The sequence below is a fragment of the Armigeres subalbatus genome, chromosome 1 (assembly GCF_024139115.2).
Source record: "Armigeres subalbatus isolate Guangzhou_Male chromosome 1, GZ_Asu_2, whole genome shotgun sequence".
Taxonomy (NCBI): Eukaryota; Metazoa; Arthropoda; class Insecta; order Diptera; family Culicidae; genus Armigeres; species Armigeres subalbatus.
Genome location: NC_085139.1, coordinates 3,324,847 through 3,349,538, shown reverse-complemented (window position 1 = coordinate 3,349,538; position 24,692 = coordinate 3,324,847). Strand labels below are relative to the sequence as shown.

Here is a 24,692-nt window from a genome sequence, read left to right as displayed (position 1 = left end):
GAAAGGCGCCATCACCGCTAGGTGGATTAATCTGGGTTTTTTTTACAATCGAAATCAATAAAGAATCCAACTTAAATCTCTTACTTGCAGTAATCCACGCCTTGCCATAACTAAACTTGTATTGTACACAATGCTCGAACTCCTATAATTGTACATTCTCTTGGCTCCCACACTCAACCTTCCACATCCTGTAATTAAAATCAACATCATTCCATTCTAAATTTGTTCGAAGTTGAACACAACACACATATAGCAATCGGATCATCTACAAGTGCACACCCTTCAGACTTCACTTTTCTTTGAACCAGAATGGTCAACTTGCAGTTGTACTACTTTGTTATTATGACAACCCTCTAGATCACAGAATTCCACTCCTATTTATGTGCTTTATTACAGGTGTGTCACATCGATCCCACTCGTTCTGCATTTCAAATTCGCATCGGACCCGCTCGTCCGCGCACCTTGCCCATTTCAACCACTGATACACACAAGGAACCTAATCGTCCTGCGTCGTGCTGGAGTGGCATTGCGCATCTTGACTCGCAACTATGCAAACTGCCATACTAAAGAGCTATCGAAAACAGATGTGCAATGAGGCCCCTGGACCACATATTTTCTCTATTTGCCTTTTTTTTTTAACGAGAATCCACTCGTGCCAAATGCTCTTTTCTTCATGCACTTTTTTCACACAAGGAACCCACTCGTCCTTGCGTCGTGCTGGATCCCACTCGTCCGCACATTTTCTTTGACTTTTTTTTGTTTGTTTTGTTTTTGCAAACGGGAACCCACTCGTGCCGAATGCTCTTTTTTTTACAGGATCCCACTCGTCCTGCATTTCAAATTCTGTGCCGGAACCTACTCGTCCGCACTCTTTTTCTTTATTTTTCATATTATTTTTACACGCAAGGAACCCACTCGTTCTTGCGTCGTGCTGGATCCCACTCGTCCGCACATTATCTTTGATTTTTTTTTTTTTTTTTGTTTTTGGCAAACGGGAACCCACTCGTGCCGAATGCAAAATATTAATTCTCTTAATATTTTTTCATTACTTAAATATACCTACCGTCCACGCCATGTCGTATCACAACTATTTTTTTTCGCTTGAACCACACAAACCGAATAAATACAACCGACCGCTTCAAAATTCGTCAACAGACTGAAGATCATCTTGAAGATGGATTCTCGTCACGCGTGACTCAAACCGAATCTTTAACACTTACACATGTATGATCTCGCTCTTCTTGTTCAAATTCAACTGAGAGACACAAATACATCAACCCTCGCATCAACTTTATAAGCATAAGTAAGCACAAAACGTTATTTCTCCCTCTCACTTGAACATTCGCTTCGAAGCGCATCACTTGCGTTTCGAATCATTTATCCTGTTCTAGCCCATGTAAATACTGACGATGTTTCATTTGCTACACTGATTCGAATTAATATAAGGAATATCATACTTGCTCAATAAAATTGAGCGCTTTCCATTTTAAACCATAAATTCTTTCAAAGAATTTTACATTTTGGTTTTGTTATTATCAATACTCAAATCTTGCCCTCACCATAGACACTACAACTTGTTAGATCTAACTTTAGATATTCGAACGTAGATGAGTGGTACATACCAACTTTTCGTATAATTTTATGTTCAACTAGGCCGTAATCACTCGGTTGCTGCTTGTTTAGGCTAAGCTAATTTGAGAGATACATTTAATTAGAAATTCAGCATTCTTCACTCATAATAATTAATTCTTACCGTACAATGATAAATGTTTCAAGTTCAACTGTTAACTAACACTAGATTAAGATTTTACTAACATTAGATATATAGATTTTTAGGATAACAAATTGTAGCAATTAGTGCGTTCAATCAAGCTTCATATAATTCATTCTTCTTCAATAGACATTCAATCTTCTCCTCATGCCGCATCATCTCTCTGACAGGTCGCTGTAGAGCGAAACATCTAGGTACTATTATATCTATATTATGTGGTAGTGTATGGACAAGCGTTGCCAGTCCAGTGGAATCTCGCGCTGACAACAATTTGTTTATTAATTATCTATAAAAAATTAGATATTAAATGAAAATATAATTTTCTATTCAAAAAGACATAAACATACCAATGTTGATTGCTTTTTTTTTTTTTATTACAGCCGAAGGATCACGAGAGGCCTTAACCGATCTGCCTCCACGTTCGGAACCGGAACTTGATCCGGTAACGCTACATAACATGGCACTAACTGATCCGGTCGGCGGTGGAGCAGGCCTCCGTCGGTTGGCGTTCCTCCTCGAGCTGGGTCCTCCTACCTGCCCACCGGAAACCTTCGCCAATCTACTGCTACTATGCTGCAAGCATGAAATGTACGACACGGCCGCTGACATTCTCGCCGAGCACACCCATCTTACGTACAAATATTTGTCGCCCTACCTGTACGACCTATTGGATGCCCTCATTACAGCGCAGTCTACCCCGGAGGAAGCCGAACAGAAGCTTGGCGTCCTAGCCAACAGCATCGGAGGAAGGCTTCGTTCATTGGCCGCAAAGGTGCAGGAATGTCGTTCCGCTCCCGATCAGAATGCACTCCGTATGTCACTACGCGAGTACGAATCCGCCCTGGAGAGCTATCTCCCTGTTGCGATGGCGCGAGCATGGATTCCGTGGCGCACGGACGACTTTCAAGGTGCGGAAAGGGAGTTCCGTGCTAGTGCGGAATTTTGCTCGGAAACACCAACTTGGAGGTTGCATGCAGCTCATGTTCTCTTTATGCGAGGCGATCGCTACAAGGAAGCCGCCGCATTCTATGAACCAATTGTGCGTCAGAACTATGACGATATCTTGGCAGTGCCGGCGTCAGTATTGGCGAACCTTTGCGTGGCCTATATCATGACTTCGCAAAACGAAGAAGCCGAGGAGCTGATGCGCAAAGTAGAACGCGCTGAGGAGCGCAAAGGCAACGCCAATGGTCAGTGTTTGCATTTGTGTATCGTCAATCTCGTGATTGGAACGCTCTATTGCGCCAAGGGTAATTACGAGTTCGGTTTATCCAGAATAGCACACGCTCTAGACGGTGGATCCGGGGCACGTCTCTGCGCCGATACCTGGCTCCACGTGAAGCGATGTGTTTTGGGCCTGCTGACGGGACTATCCAAGCAGACCATTGTGTTGCCATCGATTGCTATTCAGGAAACGCTCAGCTTCCTGCGTACATGTGAAGCGTATGGGTTGACAATTCCATCCGTCCTAACGGGGCCATTGGACGAGAGCGGTGAGCAACCGCCAACAATTGGATCGGAAGCGCGAAAGCTGAGGGCTCTGCTGCTGCGATTAATGGAGTACAAGTAGAATGGATGCAAAACATAAAATATCCGTAGCTGACAGGATCTATTCAGAGCTATGACGGTTGTTCTATTGTTGGAAAGTAGGTTTCATTGATATGCTTGTTATTTTTTACTTTAAAAATCTCTAAAAATAGTAGAACAACACCTGACACAGCCATAACTATAACAACATATTGCAGATTAAGTCAAGTGCAAAGTTTTCAGATTATGCTGAAACATAGTCAGTAATTGAAGTACAGTACTAACCTAATAAGGCATTATTTCGGATCAAAGATTATTATCTGTATAAATTTGATCGCTATTTAAAAAATACAGGAAACATTTAGTAATTTTATGATATTGAATTTAAAAATACATACTATATTGCTTTCTAGGATTAATATTCGCTGACAAATATATCCCACAGTAGACATTAATGTTAGATGTTATTGTCCCCACTTTGGTAGATGATCACGTGACAACTGCTCTCACCCACCAGACTTTCCCCTGGAGGTGTCTATTCTAGCACAGCCGATGATGCCATCTCGCTTACACCGCAGGTATTATCACCCCTAAAGATTCGGTAGTAGCCCTGCTCGCCCCACTTGGGACCCCAGGAGTTCTTGACGATCCAGAAGGGCATAGTTTTGTTGAACATCGGATACTCTTTGACGCCGTACCCAACGATCAGCACGCCGTGGTCCAGATTCTTCTTACTGCATAACGGACGCCACGGGTGAGAAATTCCACCCCGGTAGAACTGCATGGCGTTGGCGTTCAAACCGATCGAAATTGGACCGTTGGCTACCAGGTACTGGGCAATGGCCGTCTCATTCTTTGGCAAATCGACGGCTCCTTTAACGCGGACGTGCACCTTGGTGCTGTTGTAGTGGCATGTCTTTTGCTTCTTTGCAATGTACGGATAATCACTTTCCAGCTCCAAACCACCGATCTTCTCGATCGCTCTGAAACAGATAGCAGGTTTAAGCGACAAGATAAAATGGGATCGGTGTTTGCGTTGTAGACTACTTACTTGTAGGCATCGTCCATGTATCCTCCTTGGCAGGCACTGTCGACCGCATCGCAGTCCAGCAATTCTTGTTCAGAGAATTCTTCGAGAACTTTGGTTTTGATCTGATTGAGTCCTTCAATATTACCTACAACGCTGAACGCCCAACATGAACCACAATTGCCTTGATTTTTTACCTGAGATGTAGAATATTTGATTGAAAAAAGGTAAAAGATGAATTAGTTTGAATCTTTTCAATTTATATTTTATATATTTTCAAAGGTTTAGCCCAATTTACAATATCGAGAGACCCTCGATGATGGTAACCAAAGACATACATCATGTCGTAATGGTATCACAAGTTGACTATTTAGTGCCGCGTCAAGATTTTTTTTTTTTTTAAACTTTATTAAAGTGTTTTTTTAACCGCGTCAAGATGAAATCAAAAGAAGCGTCAAATCAAACCCAAATATATTTCGTTTGGTTATCGCCCGCAATGAAAGCGTACGTGGCAAAGTGAGTAGAACTTCAAGAATCAATTACACACAGTCTTCGATGATTTTTCGCCAAGCCTCCACCATTTGGAATATTTTTTTCAGCATTGCCACTACTACCCACGCCTTCGTACTGCTGTGCGGAGCGCATCAAATTTTGTCGAACCGCTCTTTGCGAAATCTTGACCAAAATGGCTCGCGCGCGCCGGAAAGCAGCTTTCTTGTATTCTACAAATTAAACCCGTTAGCCCCACCCCTTTGTGATCTGATAAAGATGTAAATATAATGTGCATTCATAACGAATCATGAAGGGGCGGGGCTAATGGATTAATTCCATTAGATATAAGAAAGCTGATTTCCGGCGCGCGCGAGCTATTTTGATCGAGATTCAGCAGACAACAGACCGTTTGAAGCATGACGAATTCTAAGAATCCTATGAAATTTTCTCGCAAGATTCTGAATTAGGTTATTAGATGTTGGAATGATGCGTATTATTGCGAAGAATAAAAACAGAAAATTGACTCAAGACGAAGTTTCTTCATATTACCAAACATTATCTCTTGGCATCTGTCTGTCCGAGCGACGTTCACCGATGGGTGGTTGCTGTAGATAGTTTCCACTGAGGTGGCGTCTTCATTGATTTTATACAAAAGCCATTATTTATTTATTTTCTATTTTTATAGTCAACTCTTTCTTCATATGAAATGCTAGTTCGTTGATGTTGAATGATCTGCAGCAACACACCGAGCACTAAAACCAATGCGATGGATTTCCTTTGAAAATGTTACCAGCGCTTCCGTGATGCTGTGTCCGCCCCGCTGCGATCGCTTTGATGCGTCCGCTCTGCGTGAAATCTTGTTCAAACTGAGGATTAGATGCAAACCCGCAAGTGATTGATTTTTGATGTCTGTGCTAGTGATGCATGTACGTGATTGGTTGGTTTACCTATTTCTAAACTTTTTATCAATTATCGATAATAAATAAATAAAAATCAGTATTTTCATATAAATACAAAGAAGCGTTGACTCATCCTTGATCGGACCAAATTGAAAATCCATCGAGAAACGGCGGAGATATTAAAGTTTAAAGTCTATCATATTTTCGTGACGGTCCCCGATTTTCGCAATCGTAAGGTGTACCCCAATATAGAAAAGACGGACGTAGTCCTACGTCAAAAAAATGTTTGGCCTTATTTGACTGACTAAATAGAATTTTGTTGTATCCTTATTATTATTTATTCAGACTAAGGCCGAAGTGGCCTGTGCGGTATATAAGAGTCTTCTCCATTCGGCTCGGTCCATAGCTACACGTCGCCAACCACGCAGTCTACGGAGGGTCCGCAAGTCATCTTCCACCTGATCGATCCACCTTGCCCGCTGCGCACCTCGCCTTCTTGTGCCCGCCGGATCGTTGTCGAGAACCATTTTCACCGGGTTACTGTCCGACATTCTGGCTACGTGCCCGGCCCATCGCAGTCGTCCGATTTTCGCGGTGTGAACGATGGATGGTTCTCCCAACAGCTGATGGAATTCGTGGTTCATTCGCCTCCTCCACGTACCGTCCGCCATCTGCACCCTACCATAGATGGTACGCAGCACTTTCCTTTCGAAAACTCAAGTGCGCGTTGGTCCTCCACGAGCATCGTCCAGGTCTCGTGTCCGTAGAGAACTACCGGTCTAATGAGCGTTTTGTAGATTGTCAGTTTGGTACGGCGGCGAACTCTATTCGATCGGAGCGTCTTGCGGAGTCCAAAGTACGTACGATTTCCAGCCACTATGCGTCTTCGAATTTCTCTGCTGGTGTCATTTTCGGCAGTCACCAGTGAGCCCAAGTACACGAATTCTTCTACCACCTCGATTTCGTCACCACCAATGCAAACTCGCGGTGGGTGGCTCACATTGTCTTCTCTTGAACCTCTTCCTATCATGTACTTCGTCTTCGACGTGTTGATGACTAGTCCGATCCGCTTAGCTTCCCTCTTCAGTCTGATGTAGGCTTCCTCCATCTTCTCAAAGTTTCGTGCCATAATATCTATGTCGTCGGCGAAACCAAATAGCTGGACGGACTTATTGAAAATTGTACCACTCGTGTTAATCCCTGCTCTTCGTATTACTCCTTCCACAGCGATGTTGAATAGCAAACACGAAAGACCATCACCTTGCCGTAACCCTCTGCGGGTTTCGAAGGGACTCGAGAATGCCCCTGAAACTCGAACTACGCACATCACCCGATCCATCGTCGCTTTGATCAACCGTGTCAGTTTATCCGGAAAACCGTGTTCGTGCATTAGCTGCCATAGCTGGTCCCGATCGATTGTATCATATGCGGCTTTGAAGTCGATGAATAGATGATGTGTGGGCACGTTGTATTCGCGGCATTTCTGCAGTACTTGGCGAATGGCAAACACCTGGTCCGTGGTGGAGCGTTCGCCTATAAAACCCGCCGGATACTGCCCCACGAACTCCATTAGAATTGGTGCTAGCCGACGAAATAAAATTTGGGAGAGTACCTTGTAGGCGGCGTTCAGCAATGTGATTGCGCGGTAGTTGCTACAATCCAGCTTATAGCCCTTTTTGTAGATGGGACACACGACACCTTCCATTCACTCCTGCGGCAAAACTTCCTCCTCCCAAATCTTGGTAATGACCCAATGCAGCGCTCTAGCCAGTGCCTCACCACCGTGTTTAAATAGCTCTCCGGTAGTTGGTCAACCCAAGGGGCTTTGTTGTTCTTCAGCCGGCCAATCTCCTCCTGGATTTCCTGGAGTTCCGGAGCCGGTAGAATTATGTCCTGCGCGCGTTCCCCCAGGTCCATCACCATACCGCCATCTTCGTCTGCCACATCGCCATTCAGGTGCTCTTCGTAGTGCTGCCGCCACCTTTGGATCACCTCACGATCGTTCGTAAGAAGGTTCCCGTTTATGTCCTTACACATATCGGGCTGTGGCACCTGGCCCTTACGTGAATGGTTTAACTTCTCATAAAACTTTCGTGTGTTATTAGCGCGGTACAGTTGCTCCGTTTCTTCACGGTCTCGATCTTCCTGCTGGCGCTTTTTCCTCCGGAAAATCGAGTTTTGTCTGTTCCGCACCTGTTTATATCGTGCCTCGTTCGCCCTCGTGCGGTGTTGCAGCAATCTCGCCCATGCTGCATTCTTCTCTTCCACTAACTGCTCACATTCGCCGTCATAGCAGTCGTTTCTCTGATCCGGGGGCACCGTGCCAAGTGCAGCGGTTGCGGTGCTACCAATGGCGGATCGAATATCACTCCAGCCATCTTCAAGAGACGCTGCGCCTAGCTGCTCTTCCGTTGGAAGTGCCACTTCCAGCTGCTGCGCGTATTCTTGGGCTAGTCTACCGTCTTGTAGCCGCCCAATGTTAAGCCGCGGCGGACGACTTCGACGCGTGCTGTATACCGTCGAGAGTTTTGAGCGCAGGCATACTGCAACGAGGTAGTGGTTGGATGCAATATTCGCACTGCGGTAAGTGCGGACGTTCGTGATGTTGGAGAAAAATTTACCGTCGATTAGAACGTGGTCGATTTGGTTTTCCGTTTCTTGGTTAGGTGATCTCCATGTGGCCTTGTGGATATTTTTGCGGGGAAAGAAGGTGCTTCGGACTACCATTCCGCGGGAGGCTGCGAAGTTTATGCATCGTTGGCCGTTGTCATTCGATACGGTGTGCAGACTATCCGGTCCGATGACCGGTCTATACATTTCCTCCCTTCCTACCTGTGCGTTCATGTCACCGATGACGATTTTAACGTCCCGCAGTGGGCATCCATCGTATGTCTGCTCCAGCTGTGCGTAGAACGCTTCTTTCTCGTCGTCGGGTCTCCCTTCGTGTGGGCAGTGCACGTTGATGATGCTATAGTTGAAGAAACGGCCTTTAATCCTCAGCTTGCACATCCTTGCATTGATTGGCTGCCACCCAATCACACGATGGCGCATCTTACCCAGCACTATGAAGCCGGTTCCCAGCTCGTTGGTGGTGCCACAGCTTTGGTAGAAGATAGCCGCTCGATGCCCGCTTTTCCACACTTTCTGTCCTGTCCAGCAAATCTCCTGCAGCGCCACGACGTCGAAGTTGCGGGGATGTAATTCATCGTAGATCATCCTGTCGCAACCTGCGAAACCTAGCGACTTGCAATTCCATGTTCCAAGCTTCCAATCGTGATCCTGTATTCGTCGCCTAGGTCTTTGCTGATTATATCGAGTCGCATTATCTCTTATATTGTTCGTAATGATTGGTTTTCTATGCGGCTTATTGGGCCTGCGCAAACCTCCTGTCTCGTCGGAGGGCCGTCGTGTCAGGGCTGTTTAGCGTCCCACCTAACACTAGGACTTGGGCTTGTGCGCTTTGAGCGGCACACGGTCGCTTTGGTGGGGCCTACTTGCGGATACATGCAGCTTTTTATAGAGGTTTAACAGGGCCCACTGTCAAACCCCACCACATCCTAGGCAGGCGCCACAACTCGCAGATGGCCTGGGGAGGGATCGTCAAGCCCTTGGACATAGTCCCTGCTGTCCGTTGTATCCTTCTATGTGTATATAAAACTCAATGTTTGTATGTTCCAGCATAACTGCTGAATCCATTGACCGATTTCAACCCAATTTGGTACACACATTCTTTATTAGGAGTTGACGATAGGGGGAATAATCTTTGGAAAACGAGAAGTGGTATTATTTAGTTATCAATCAACTCAGTGTAACTTCTTAACCTCTTGATCGATTCCAACCAAATTTGGAACACAAATTCTCTGCCCTAAGGAGACAATTGTAGTGATTGTGGGATGGTCATTGGAAGCGGGAAAGGGAAGTGGAAAGGAAGGATATCGTTTAGTTATCGATCAACTCAGTTCAACCTTGGGCGATTTCAACCAAATTTGGATCAAATATTCTCTATCTATCCTAAGAAAACCATTTCAGTGAAGGTGGGTAGGTCATTGGAAAATGGGAAAGATAGTGAAAGAGGGGTATTGTTCAGGTATCGATCAATACAGCGTGATTTCTGAACCCCTTCACCAATTTCCACCACATTTTGAAAACATATTCTCTGTCTTAGGAAGACGAGATCAGACTGGGTGAGAGTCAGAGATGAATGAGAAAGGATGACATATTTATGAAACGAACAGTTCTGTATAACTTTTTATCGCATGGGTCGATTTAATCCAAATTTGGAACATGTACAAGAATGTACAATTCTCCGAAAACGAATCGCCCAAATTACTCAAAAATTGCAAATCTTCGACAACAACATTTTCCCGGAAATATAATTTTTTCCCCGAAAATGACTTAAACGATAATGTATTTCTTGGAAAATGAGACTTCGTCGAAAATGACATTTCCCCGAAAATGGCATTTCCCTGAAAATGACATATTCTTGATATCCCATAAAGCATAAAGCCATTTGGCATAAGGTCATTTGACATACATAGCATGTTGCATAATTAGGAAGAGCATCAAAAGTGATGGTAATTTGAAATAACGGGCGGTTTACATATTTTTTGTGTTTACTAAAATACTAAAATAAAGCCGCAATTATGAAAATAATTCCAGTCGGCAACACCATTAAAAACACAATCCTTTTAAATCCTTTTGTAGAAAACATGTGTTTGCTGGGTACAAAGCATTAATAACTGTTGTCCCTCCATCGGAATCATGGATTTCCCTGTGAAAAGCAATGATTAATGTGTTTCCTTCTGGATGGTTGATGGGTTGTAGGTCAATGCCCAGAAGACCAATCCCCAGAATCAGTTCCCCAGAATGGTATTTCCCAGAATTCCATTTCCCAGAACGACCAATTCTCCAGAATGATATTCCCCAGAATGCACAATTTCCCCGAAAAGAAATCCCCAGAATGACCCATTCCCTCGAAAAAAATCCGAATGACCCATTCCCCAGAAATCAAAAACCCAGAACCAGAAACCCAGGGTCATTTCCCAGAAATAGGTATCAGTCTAAAAAACTATGTCTTTCGCTGTCATTTCTATAAATTAAAAATACTAGATACTATATTTCTATCCAAAAATACTTATATTGAAGCACGCATTTCCCCGGAATGGAGCCCATTTGATTTGTTTGTTAAGGCTTACATATAATACGAAGGAGCATATAATTCATTATGTTCATTGTTCATATTGGGGGAAGCCAATATGGCATAATGCCATTCGGCATAATGCCGTTTGCCATAATACCATTTGGCATAACCACTTAAATGTCTAAAGGCCATTTGTCATAATTTGTTGGGTACCTCGAGGCCAGAAATTGTGGAAAAGCGGGTATCGAGCGGCTACCTTCTACCAAACCTGTGGCACCACCAACGAGCAGGGGACCGGCTTCATAGTACTGGGAAAGATGCGCCAACGCGTGATTGGGTGGCAACTAATCAACGCAAGGATGTGCAAGCTGAGGATAAAAGGCCGTTTCTTCAACTATAGCATCATCAACGTGCACTGCCCACACGAAGGGAGACCCGACGACGAGAAAGAAGCGTTCTATGCACAGCTGGAACAGATATACGATGGATGCCCACTGCGGGACGTCAAAATCGTCATCGGTGACATGAACGCTCAGGTAGGAAGGGAGGAAATGTATAGACCAGTCATCGGACCGGATAGTCTGCATATGGTATGGTAGTCCGAAGCACTTTCTTCCCCCGCAAGAATATCCACAAGGCCACATGGAAATCACCTAATCAAGTAACGGAAAACCAAATCGACCACGTTCTAATCGACGGTAAATTCTTCTCCGACATGACGAACGTACGCACTTACCGCAGTGCGAATATTGAATCCGACCACTACCTCGTTGCAGTATGTCTGCGCTCAAAACTCTCGACGGTGATCAACACGCGTCGGAGTCGTCCGCCGCGGCTAAACATTGGGCGGCTACAAGACGGTAGACTAGCCCAAGACTACGCGCAACAGCTGGAAGTGGCACTCCCAACGGAAGAGCAGCTAGGCGCAGCATCTCTTGAAGATGGCTGGAGAGATATTCGATCCGCCATTGGAAGCACCGCAACCGCTGCACTAGGCACGGTGGCTCCGGATCAGAGAAACGACTGGTATGACGGCGAATGTGAGCAGTTAGTTGAGCAGAAGAATGCAGCATGGGCGAGATTGCTGCAACACCGCACGAGGGAGAACGAGGTACGATACAAACGGGCGCGGAACAGACAAAACTCGATTTTCCGGAGGAAAAAGCACCAACAGGAAGATCGAGACCGTGAAGAGACAGAGAAACTGTACCGCACTAATAACGCACGAAAGTTCTATGAGAAGTTGAACCGTTCACGTAAGGGCCAGGTGCCACAGCCCGATATGTGTAAGGACATAAACGGGAACCTTCTTACAAACGAGCGTGAGGTGATCCAAAGGTGGCGGCAGCACTACGAAGAGCACCTGAATGGCGATATGGCAGACAACGGTGGCGGTATGGTAATGAACCTAGGAGCACGCGCGCAGGACATGCGACTTCCGACTCTGAATCTCCAGGAAATCCAGGAGGAGATCGGTCGGCTGAAAAACAACAAAGCCCCTGGAGTTGACCAACTACCAGGAGAGCTGTTTAAACACGGTGGTGGGGCACTGGCTAGAGCGCTGCACTGGGTGATTACCAAGTTTTGGGAGGATGAGGAGGAGTGGATGGAAGGTGTCGTGTGTCCCATCTACAATAAGCATCTACATGTAGCAACAACCGCGGAATCACATTTCTGAACGCCGTCTACAAGGTACTCTCCCAAATTTTATGCCGCCGACTAACACCAATTGCAAGAGAGTTCGTGGGGCAGTACCAGGGGGATTTATGGGTGAACGCTCTACCACAGACCAGGTGTTCGTCAGGTATTGCAGAAATGCCACGAATACAACGTGCCCACACATCATCTATTTATCGACTTCAAAGCCGCATATGATACAATCGATCGGGACCAGCTATGGCAGCTAATGCACGAAAACGGATTTCCAGATAAACTGATACGGTTGATCAAGGCGACGCGTAGTTCGAGTTTCAGGGGCATTCTCTAGTCGATTCGAAACGCGCAGAGGGTTATGGCAAGGTGATGGTCTTTCGTGTCTGCTATTCAACATCGCTTTGGAGGGAGTAATACGAAGGGCAGGTATTGACACGAGTGGTACGATTTTCACGAAGTCCGTCCAGTTATTTGATTTCGCCGACGACATTGACATCATGGCACGTATCTTTAAGAGGATGGAGGAAGCCTACATCAGACTAAAAGGCGAAGGTAAACGGATTGGACTAGTCATCAACACGTCGAAGACGAAGTACATGATAGGAAGAGGCTCAAGAGAGGTCAATGTAAGCCACCCACCACGAGTTTCTGTCGGTGGTGACGAAATCGAGGTGGTTGAAGAATTCGTGTACTTGGGCTCACTGGTGACCGCCGATAACGATACCAGCAGAGAAATTCGAAGACGCATAGTGGCTGGAAATCGTACGTACTTTGGACTCCGCAATAAAGTTCGCCGCCGTACCAAACTGACTATCTACAAAACGCTTATTAGACCGGTAGTTCTCTACGGACACGAGACCTGGACGATACTCGTGGAGGACCAACGCGCACTGGGAGTTTTCGAAAGGAAAGTGTTGCGTACCATCTATGGTGGGGTGCAGATGGCGGACGGTACGTGGAGGAGACGAATGAACCACGAGTTGCATCAGCTGTTGGGAGAACCATCCATCGTTCACACCGCGAAAATTGGAAGACTGCGGTGGGCACGTAGCCAGAATGTCGGACAGTAATCCGGTGAAAATGTTTCTCGACAACGATCCGACGGGAACAAGAAGGCGAGTTACACAGCGGGCAAGGTGGATCGATCAGGTGGAGGACAATTTTCGGACCCTCCGCAGACTGCGTGGTTGGCGAAGTGCAGCCATGGACCGAGCTGAATGGAGAAGACTTTTTTTGTGCAGCACAGGCCACTCCGGCCTTAGTCTGGTAATAAATAAAAACCTCGAGGCCATTTGGCATAATCGTTGAAAAGAGTATCAAATTCAATGGGTCGTAAGAATATATGATTACTATTTTTAGAAGTATGTATTTACCTGGAATAAGACTAAAGAGTAGATGACTCCATCTTTAAAAGCACACATTTGCCCGAAATAAGGCTAAAAAGTGGATGATTCCTTCTTTAAAAGTATCCATTTGCCCTAAAAAAGGCAAAAGAGTAGATGACTCCTTTAAAAGTATCCATTTGCCCTAAAAAAGGCAAAAGAGTAGATGACTCCTTTAAAAGTATGCATTTGCCCGGAAAAAGGGCTAAAGCGTAAATCAAGCTCTATCTAGAATAAGGGCGAATGTCGCAAGAGACGATTCTCTTCGTCGACTTCCCCTCTTTTTAATAAAAGTGACAAGCAGCGGATTTCTTCGTGGTTTATGACCTAAGCACGATAGCAGGGTGTCTACTCAACTGTGAAAACAAAATTCCCTGAATTTTCCAGGTTTTTTCCAGGTGTTTTACATTAATTTCCAGGAAAAAACAAACGTGCCATATATAGATTTTAGCAGCAAAATAATCAATTCAAAAAAGTAAATATTGCGAAAAATATTCAGCTCCAGCCATTCAATCAAAATTCCTTCAGGAATCACATAGGAAATTTCTCCAGGTATTCCTTTGAAAATTTCTCCATAGATTCCATCAAAAAATCCTCCGGATTTTAAGAATTGCTTCAGAACTTCCTCCAGGATTTAATTTGAAAATTTCTTTACTAAAACTTTAGAAAACATCTCATGGAATTGTTGGAATTTTCTTTACAGATGCATTTGGCGATTTCTTCACGATTTTTTTTTTAAATTCCTTTAGGTGTTTGTTCGAAAATGTCTTTTAAAAATCCCTCGGAAATACCTTTATAAAATACTTTGCAGATTTCTTCAGATATTCTCCTGAATTTTTTTTAGGAATTTCTTTGGAAACTTGGTTAAGAATTCTATCGAAAATCTCTTTGAATTTTATTTCAGCTGTTTTTTTTTTAAGAAACTTAAGAAAACTAGAAAACTACGGAAATATGTTTGGGAATTTCTTCAGGAAATCCTTCAGAACTTCTTACGAAAACTCCTTCAAGAAATGTGTTGATGCAAAAATATGAGATCGCTGGGTCCATGACGTTAGGCATAATACCTTCTTTATGTCGTAGGCTGTTTTTGGGGCATTTTATGCTTAACATCCTTTATGCCTAACGTACTCATGCCTAACAGTAGATGCATAAGTATTAGATTGCTAATGTCGTTCCTGTTCGATCGACTAACATCTAGGTCACTTTGATCTGGCAGCCAAAGTACCGATACTACAAGTGTCAAACCAATGTTGGTAATGAAACAAAACATGCACTACAACATTATACATAACAAACCGACAAGTTAGGCTTGTGAAAGCATATTTTGGCAATATACTTTTATTGACTACAGCGCCACTGGCGTTCTAGTACTTATGCTTCTACTTGCCTAACGTCTTTATACCTGTTCGCGTGACCAACATCTAGTTTGTTTGGAACTAGCAGCCAAGGTACCGGTACTATAAGTGTCAAACGGCCAAGTTATAGCCTATTTAGATTACGCCATTTATGATCATAAATATCATGAGAAACAACAACCTGATGCCATCACCATACCACAGACAAACAGACGTAACAGCTTGAACAATTTTCAGAAAAATCCATCGCCCTACTCCTCTACCACCATCTTGCGAGCATGTCACACGAAACAATGTTTCGTATGACATTGTCACCAGAAGGCGCTGGAGTGAAATGTCAAACTCGAAGGATTACGACGCTAGCGCCTCTAGATGTGAAACGCGCAATCGATCAAATTCAAATTGAGCGTTGAAGTCATGGTCGATGGGAATTTCTCTAGTGTTACGTCTGTTTGTCTGTGACCATACATTCAATTTTCTTTCTCCGCTTTAAAGCTATCAGTACACTGTTTGTCATAATGACAAATATTTGTCAAGTCAGCCTGATATCCATGTCGATTTCTAATCGGTTTGATAGATGGCCGGATCAACTTGACAAATATTTGTCATTATGACAAACAGTGAACTGCGGGCTTAACACGATATTTATTACGATAAATAATCCAATAGCCATCTGTATAGGCTATTAAGCTTATTGAAGCATATTTTGGCAGAAAAATTTCAATGGTTACAGCGCCACTAGCGTTCTATTACTGCTTTACTGTAAAAACCTTCGGAAAATGCTTCGGATATTTTTTTTTGAAATTCCTTAACTCATTCAGAAGTATCTTAAGGAAAACTTTAGAAAACACCTGGAGGAGTTTGGATATACTTCGAGAATACCTTTAGAATCTCCTTTGAAAAATCCATTCGGGAATCCTTCGGCTATTCTTTCAAGAATTAGCAAAAATCCTTCACAAATCACTTAACACTTTTTGACGTAGAACTACGTCTGTCTTTTCTTTATTGGGGTACACTTTACGATTGCAAAAAATCGAAAAACGTCACGAAAATATGATAGACTTTGATCGTTAATATCTCAGCCGTTTCTCGATGGATTTTCAATTTTCTTGGACCATCCGATCAAGGAAGAGTCAACGCTTCATTCGTTTCATGAAGTCGTTTTTTACGCGTTTTATTTTTACACGAATCGCTTTTTATGCAATTTTTTACGTAGTTCAACGTCACCTTTGCGTACAACCCAATTGGGCTGCACCTTTGAGTTTTTTAATCCCTTCAGGTTTTCTTTCGGGAATTTCTTAAAGAAACCATACGAAAAATCGTCCGGAAATTCGTTTTGAAATTCCTCCGGGAATTCTTTTCGATTTTTATCTTGGAAATTCCTCCAAAAATAATTTAGAAAATTACTAATCATTCTTTTGAACACTTTTTTTAGTGATTTCTTTGAATAATTCCTTAGAAAACTGATTCCGAAATTCTTTCAGAAGTTCCTCCAGGAATTGCTTTGAAAAATCCTAACTAATTTAGTATTTTTTAATATATTCCTAAAGAATTTCCGAGCGAATACTCAAAAGAATTTACAAAGCAATTCCTAATTGATTTCCCGAATAAATTCCTAGATTCCACCAAGAATAGCTTCGGAGATTCTCCAGGAATTCCTTAGATGATGGCAAAACCGTTTTTTTTGTGGAACAACGACCCCATAACGTTCACCACATTTTCAATAGGTTTGATTGGTATATTTATTCAAATATTTTTAAAATCTTTTTAATCTTTTGAGAGAATTTCACTCATGATCAGCGGGTATTCAAATTTCCCTGATTATGTCAGGAATTCCCTGATAATTCCAGGTATTTTCCAGGTGGGGAGAAATTCCCTGATAATTCCAGGTTTTCCAGGTTTTTCCAGGTAGTAGACACCCTGGATAGAAAACAATGCGAACTTGCATTCTGATGTGATAAACTGCAAAGAAATCCTCTGCTTGTCACTTTTATTTACCAGATAGAGCTTGAAATGACCCCTTCAAAAGTACGCCTTTTTCCGAAAAAAGGCAGAATATTAGATGATCCATTTTTCAAAATATCGCAAAACTCGAAACGTATATGATGTCTTTTCTACACATACGAACGGAATAAGACACATGAGCTGATGATTCCATCTTTTAAAGCACAAGATTTCTACTTTTATAACGAGAAAGCATATGCACGCATTTGGTTGGAAGAAGTCTAATGAGTAGATCATTCCTCCATTCAAAATACGCTTTAAAAAACTTAAAAAAATCACATTTTTTAGGAATAAGGCAAATTAGCACATCATTTCTTCATTTAAACCATTTTAAATAAAATTTATCCGGTATTAGCTTCTGCCTAGATTTCTTTTGATTCTTTTAATTTGTATGCCAAATGGCTCGGTATGCCAAATGGCATTATGCCAAACGGACTTATGCCAAACGGCATTATGCCAAATGACATTATGCCATTTGGGGTAGCCCCGTTTGACCCCTTCTATAAAATAGGCGGTTTCCCGGAATAAGGCACCGAAGTATGTGATTCCCAGGAGGGTGAAACGCCTGTCATCCGCAGTACAATCGCACTCTACCCAACATCGTTTCTGGTACTTCTGTTTTTGGTACCCAGTTTCTGGGTAGTATACCCCAATTCAGCGCTCATTTTGGGTGATTGGTTCGTACGCACTTGCGAAAACTCGAAAACTTGCAAATAGTTGAGGTACATCGAGCCTTTTGTGTTTGTATAGCTTCTTTATGTCGAAAAATAGCTTGTCGATACTTCCGAAGTTTTGATATCATGAATTAAACGAAATTAAAACAAAAACACTTTGTGCCATATTGAATGAATGGTGGGTAGGCGTATTAGCCTTCTCTCCAGTCCCCTGGTGATTCCTTCTTTAGAAATAAGCGTTTGCCCGAAATAAGGAAATTGTGGGTATGACCCCTTCTTCAAAATCAGTCTATGTTTTCAAAAGTGAAGTCTGCCTTCTTTTCATCAAAGTGAGTATCATCAATGACAAAACACTATTTTCCTGTTGATCATTTGGTTTTATCATTTTCCGATTGTAAAAAAACTGTTTGATTAACTGGCAATTCTCAGCAAGACCGGGTACATTGTAGCATACTAGCATATCATGTCAGGAAAATCCAACAATCAGCAATAAGGATAAACCCATTAGCATAAATTATCGAATACCTAATTAGCTACCATTATCTTGTCACTGTCATTTGTCTACGAAAAGTACTCTTTACGGTTTTACCTAAAACAAACCCACTAACGGGTCTTGCCCAAAACATCACATTATAAACATCAACAATAAACGCCTTAACCTTAAGCACACTTCCAATGTCAGACACCACACCGTTATATTATTATTTTACCTACTCACGTGTTTGGGTCACGTACCTGAACGCAAGAAGACAATTGTAAACTAGTATTTAAGAAAGATACAATAAAGAAACGACGTTCATTCTTACTCAAGTCAAATCCAGACGGACATGCTGTCCGATGTGTTGTGAATCTGTTCAAGTTATCACCACCCGTGCAGGAGCACACCTAATGGCGAACCGTGACTCTAATCGGCGATCTAGCCTTTGCTGTTTGTACAAAGTGTCTAAGTAGCTCAGTGCGATCCGGACTTATAATCGGCAACCTATAGTTATCAGCGAAAAATTAGTGAAATCAAAGCCTGAAAATGTGGTTCGGTGACACGATAATCAACCATAATGAGAACACCATCGAAGTGCGAGTGATAGCGGGCACGTTTGTTATTATGCTAGGCGTACTGGTCGCTTACATGTGTATACGCGCCCACAATAAGTTCACAAGTGCGAAAATCCGACAAGCCGCCCAGGCGGAGATCCAATTAAATAACATACGCACACAGTGAGAACAAAAGTGCACACGCAGAAAAACGAACTAATGATAAAACTCGCGTGCGGCGTAAGGGGCTGTTGGCCCATAATAGTGACGACGACAACAGAGGGCAGTACGTCCACTCATTTAGTGGAAACTACCGAAAGTGAGGAATACTTACAAGTGCCAATGGAACAATTTAACATCAATGAAAACGTTATGTACTTAGCAATAATCGCCACGTTAGCGATAGCGGTGATAGTGCTTACAATCATCATTGCGCTATACAAACACAAACAACAAAAGAAGAAAAGTGAACAAGCAAAACTGATCAAAATAATCATAGCGACAGCGCAAGCCAGCGCGGTGAAGGATAGTGAAATGCAATAAGTCAGCCGTAGTTAGCAACATCCAATCATCACAACAAGGGGCGAACGGTCGAAGCCAGACCACCCTACGAGACGCTACAACGAGTGCGGAGACATCACACATTGTCAGGGGCGAACGGTCAAACCTGACCACCCTGAAGACTGCCGGTGCCAGCAACCGTGGTAGCAGTAATACCGTTATACGAAGTAGTGAAAAACATACAGGTATGAAAAAAAAAAGTGCTAGAATATATTTATAATTCATATGATAAGCAATGATGGACTAGTGTGATGTGGAAAAACAATACTAAAATTCTTTCAACGACAATTAAAAATTTGTTATAAATGTAAAATCCTTTTATTTGAAACTAAATGAATAGACTGAGAACGATCGATGAGTACGTTAGAAGGAACATACAAATTTGTTGAAGAATATAAAACGTCCTCGGTCTCTACAGGGAATACTAGAAAAGGGCGAAATACTCAAAGATTTTTAAATGAATATAAATCGGTCTTAAACAAAAACAGGCGTTGTCTTTCGGATACACAGTGGAACGACGAAGTGAACATTTACCAAGCGTTAAAGGCTCGATACATGGAATGTACTAAAATCTTAGAAAATACACAAATTGTGAAAAATACGCAAATTTCCACTCCGGCCAAACCTACTCTAAAGTCTGTAGCAAACTCGATAATTTTTGTAAAAGGTTAAGTGGAAACTTCAGAACGTGGGAAAATTCCCCACCGTTTCCATCACGTCTAATCCAACCCCAATTAGCAAGCAGAACCCTACCACCATTTCAATCATGCCTTCCGAGACACCTAACGAAACTTTTGACATCAAAACTGCTACAGCACTCGTGCAGCTGTACGACGGCTCTGCCGAGGGCTGGACGCATTTTGGATGCCACTAGCTTGTTAGAGGAGATAACAGCAAACAATATGGTACCCAGGGCCATAAAATTCTTGAAAACACGTCTTACTGGCAAAGCCAGGCTGGGATTACCAGAAAACCTCAACACAATTGACGAACTAGCGCAAAACGTCAAACAACGATGCGCTAGCAAAATCACACCAGACAATGTGGTGGCAAAACTGAGAGCGGTTAAGCAGAAAGGATCTGTAGAAAATTTTTGCGACGAAGTAGACACGCTTACAAACAAACTGAAGGCGGTCTACATCGAGCAGGGTATTCCCGTGCAATTAGCAAACAGCATGGCAACAAAAACGGGCGTTGAAACCCTAATTAATGGTACCAACTCCCAGGATAATAAAATTATATTGAAAGCAGGGACTTTCAATGACATAAAAGATGCGACACAAAAATGTTGGAAAATTCAAACAATAACAACCAACATGCTCAGGTACTCTCGTTCAACACACGCGATGCCAATACACATAGTAATCAAGGACAACACTCTAGGAACTACCGCGGAAACTACAGAAACCAAAGTTCCAGCAATAGAGATTCAAATTACTACCCTAGAAATTATTCGAACAACCGTTTCAGAGGCGGTCGGCCGCAACAACACCGCTCACAATTTAATCAATCACAATTCAATCAACCGCCACAACGACGGTATTACGGGTATAATAATAACCGTTTCCAGCGCGGAAGATCAAATTTCAATACGAGAAACATTTTCACAGCGAGCGCGCAGGAGCAAGCAATGCAAGTGCCAATGCCATTCAATACTCCGATGGCAGTGGTAGGAAACCAACAACAAGGAATGTTGACGATGCCACCGGGAGGCCCGGTTATGCAACCAGGTGGCTCGATGCAAAATAACGCTTTTTTAGGGCACCCGGGTCAGTTCATGACCCCACAAAATTAGTATACACAATCAACACCAGTGCAGCCAATTTTGTGACACTGTATGTCCAATCGTCCAAATGTACATTTATAGTAGACTCAGGGGCAGAAATTTCCATCATTAAACAAAGAAAATTAAGCCCCACGCAACCATTTGATTTTGCAAAATATTTAAAGTGACAGGCATTACAGAAGGTTTTACCAATACAGTGGGCGAGGCTCAAACCTGTATAACCTTCGCTAATGGTTTAACGTTAGAACATACACTTCAGATAGTCGGGAACGACTTTCCGATATTAACCGACGGTATATTAGGTCAGGATTTTTCGTTAAATATAGATGCACCCTAGACTACGAGAACTGGTTGCTCAACTTTAGTTTCAATAATTGTTTGGTATCAGTACCAATCGAAGATAAATTTAACAACAGCATCATCATTCCAGCGAGATGCGAAGTGGTCAGAAAATTTCCAAATCTTAATGTTACAGCCGAATCAGTAGTATTATCACAGGAAATCCTCCCTGGAGTGTTCTGTGCAAACACTATTGTTTCACAAAGTGCTCCATATGTAAAAATTGTAAATACCACCTTCAAACAAGTGGCTATTACACACTTTGAACCAAAAATCGACTTGTTAGATGATTACATTAAACCTAAAACGGGAGCAACGTTCCTCAGAAGGACCGGGACACACGATTGAGTAAAATCTTTTCAGAAATTAACATGGACCAAGTCTTACCCAGCGTAAAACCAAAACTTAAAAACTTAATTAATGAATTCTCTGATGTATTTTGCTTACCTGGAGAAAAGTTGACGACCAACAATTTTATTCACAGCATATCCCATTACAGGATACTTCACCCGTGTACATACCAAATTATAAATCCATACATTCGCAACAAGAAGAAATTCAAAGTCAGGTGAAAAAACTTCTGGATGAAGACATTATTGAACCTTCAGTGTCTTCTTACAATTCCCCAATTCTCCTAGTACCGAAAAAGTCTGATGATAGTTCAAAAAAATGGAGACTTGTAGTGGACTTCAGGCAATTAAACAAAAGGTATTAGCAGATAAATTTCCACTACCACGCATAGACACAATTTTGGACCAATTGGGAAGAGCAAAGTACTTCAGTACTCTTGATCTTATGTCAGGATTCCATCAAATCCCACTAGACCAAGAATCCAGGAAGTACACCGCATTCTCTACTTCCTCGGGTCATTTCCAGTTTAAACGATTACCTTTTGGTTTAAATATCAGTCCCAACAGTTTTCAGAGAATGATGAACATAGCAATGGCTGGACTTACTCCAGAATGTGCGTTCATCTACATTGATGATATTGTAGTTACAGGATGTTCTGCTGATCATCACCTTGATAACTTACGAAAAACATTTGAGCGTTTAAGGCATTACAATTTAAAACTTAATGCCAGCAAATGTAAATTTTTCGGACTGAGGTTACCTATCTCGGTCATAAAATTACCGATAAAGGAATACTTCCAGATGACTCCAAATTCGATGTATTGAAAAATTTTCCTAGACCCACGAATGCTGAAGAGGCACGCAGATTTGTAGCGTTCTGCAATTACTACAGGAAGTTTGTGCCAAACTTCGCGCACATTGCCAAACCATTAAACGAATTACAAAAGAAAGGTTCAACATTTCAATGGACCAAGGCCCATGAAGAAGGTTTCCAGAAACTCAAACAGTATCTAATGTCACCCCAAATTTTACGCTACCCAGATTTTTCAAAGAAATTTATTGTCACTACAGACGCGTCAGATATAGCATGTGGTGCAGTACTCTCCCAAATGTACGAAGATGGAGATTTCCCAGTTGCTTTTGCAAGCAAAAGTTTCACACCCGGTGAACGTAATAAACCAATAATCGAAAAAGAGTTAACAGCAATCCATTGGGCAGTTAACTATTTCACACCATATTTGTACGGAAGAAGGTTCTTGGTTAGAACAGACCATAGGCCTCTGGTATACCTATTCAATATGAAAAATCCTACGTCAAAACTCACTAGGATGAGAGTTGATTTAGAAGATTTTAATTTCGATATCGAGTTCGTAGCGGGAAAAGCAAACGTTTGTGCGGACGCGCTCTCACGTATTGTAATTCCTACTACTTCAGAACAACTTAAAAGTCTAAGTGTTCTTGTGGTTAACACAAGAGCCATGACAAAGAAGAAAGAAACATTAAAAATACCCACGGATTCACAGGAAGCTAGCAGTGAGACTGATCACCTCACAGCTTGGCAAACTGAGAACCCTTCTCAGACCAATAAACTCCTTAAACTCGATGGTAGCGTGCACAACAATCGGTTAAGGATGTCCATTTTAATCATAATTATAGAAAGATGCTAGGAACAGTTAACGTAACATTCACGCGCGAAAATGGAAGTCAAGCTTTAGAGTTTGCTCTTCTAGAAATATCGAAATATATGAAGCATTACAAGAGAGATAAGCTAGCACTCTCAACGGAAAACGAAATATTTAATTTTATCTCGCTCCATACACTCAAGGAAATCGCAAACAATGCCATTTCCACGTACGAGATAATACTTTATAAACCCCAGACGTTTATAGAAAATGAAGAGGTTATCAATGAAATACTAACACATTATCACATGACACCTACGGAGGTCATATAGGCCAACATCGGCTATATTTAAAATTGAGAGAAATATATAAGTTCAAAAACATGAAAAATTTAATATCAAACTTTGTCAGAAATTGTGAAAAATGTAAGGTGAATAAAGTAACCAGACATACTAAGCAGCCAGAAGTAGTCACTACGACTCCTTCTAGACCATTTGAAGTCCTTTCAGTAGACACTGCAGGTCCACTGACAAGAACTGATAAAGGAACAGGTATATTTTGACAATACAATGTAATTTAACTAAATATGTGGTACTTGTACCAGTACCTACAAAGGAAGCTGCAATATTAGCCAGAGCACTAGTATACAATTTTATCCTGATCTATGGATCATTCTTGGAAATTAGAACTGACCAAGGATCAGAGTATAATAATGAGGTTATGGAACGAATTTGTAAACTATTGGAAATAAAACAAAATTTTTCGACAGCATACCACCCACAGTCAATTGGAGCACTGGAGAGAAATCACAGATGTTTAAACGAATATCTGAGATGTTTCACCAATGCTCATCAAACAGATTGGGATGATTGGGTAAAATTTTATGAATTCACATTCAATACTACACCACACACCGAACATGGCTACACTCCTTATGAGTTAGTATTCGGCAAGAAAGCTAGGCTACCGCAAGATTCTAAAAATTTAAACTCAACAATTGAACCAATTTATAATCTTGATCAGTATGATGCCGAACTAAAATTTAGACTCCAAAACTCCAACCAAATAGCTAGAGAT

General features: G+C 42.2%; 2 protein-coding genes across 4 annotated transcripts in view; one reads left to right on the top strand and one right to left on the bottom strand.

Annotated features, from left to right (window-relative positions):
• The window catches only part of LOC134219820 (tetratricopeptide repeat protein 30 homolog), a 29,791-nt gene extending 26,307 nt beyond the window's left edge, over positions 1 to 3,484 (top strand). Inside the window, exon 3 of the mRNA XM_062698694.1 lies at positions 2,152 to 3,484. Within this exon, the coding sequence (XP_062554678.1) occupies positions 2,152 to 3,341 (1,190 nt within the window). The 3' untranslated portion in view covers positions 3,342 to 3,484. The remainder of the gene's footprint in view (positions 1 to 2,151) is intronic.
• A 139-nt stretch (positions 3,485 to 3,623) lies between these two features.
• Positions 3,624 to 24,692, bottom strand: part of LOC134219793 (uncharacterized) — a 45,974-nt gene continuing 24,905 nt past the window's right edge. For all 3 annotated transcript variants that reach the window (XM_062698658.1, XM_062698674.1, XM_062698666.1), the window contains 2 exons: positions 4,350 to 4,522; positions 3,624 to 4,281 (listed from right to left, as the gene is read on the bottom strand). In XM_062698658.1, coding sequence (XP_062554642.1) covers positions 3,834 to 4,281; positions 4,350 to 4,522 — 621 coding nt within the window. In that variant the 3' untranslated portion in view covers positions 3,624 to 3,833. The remainder of the gene's footprint in view (positions 4,282 to 4,349; positions 4,523 to 24,692) is intronic.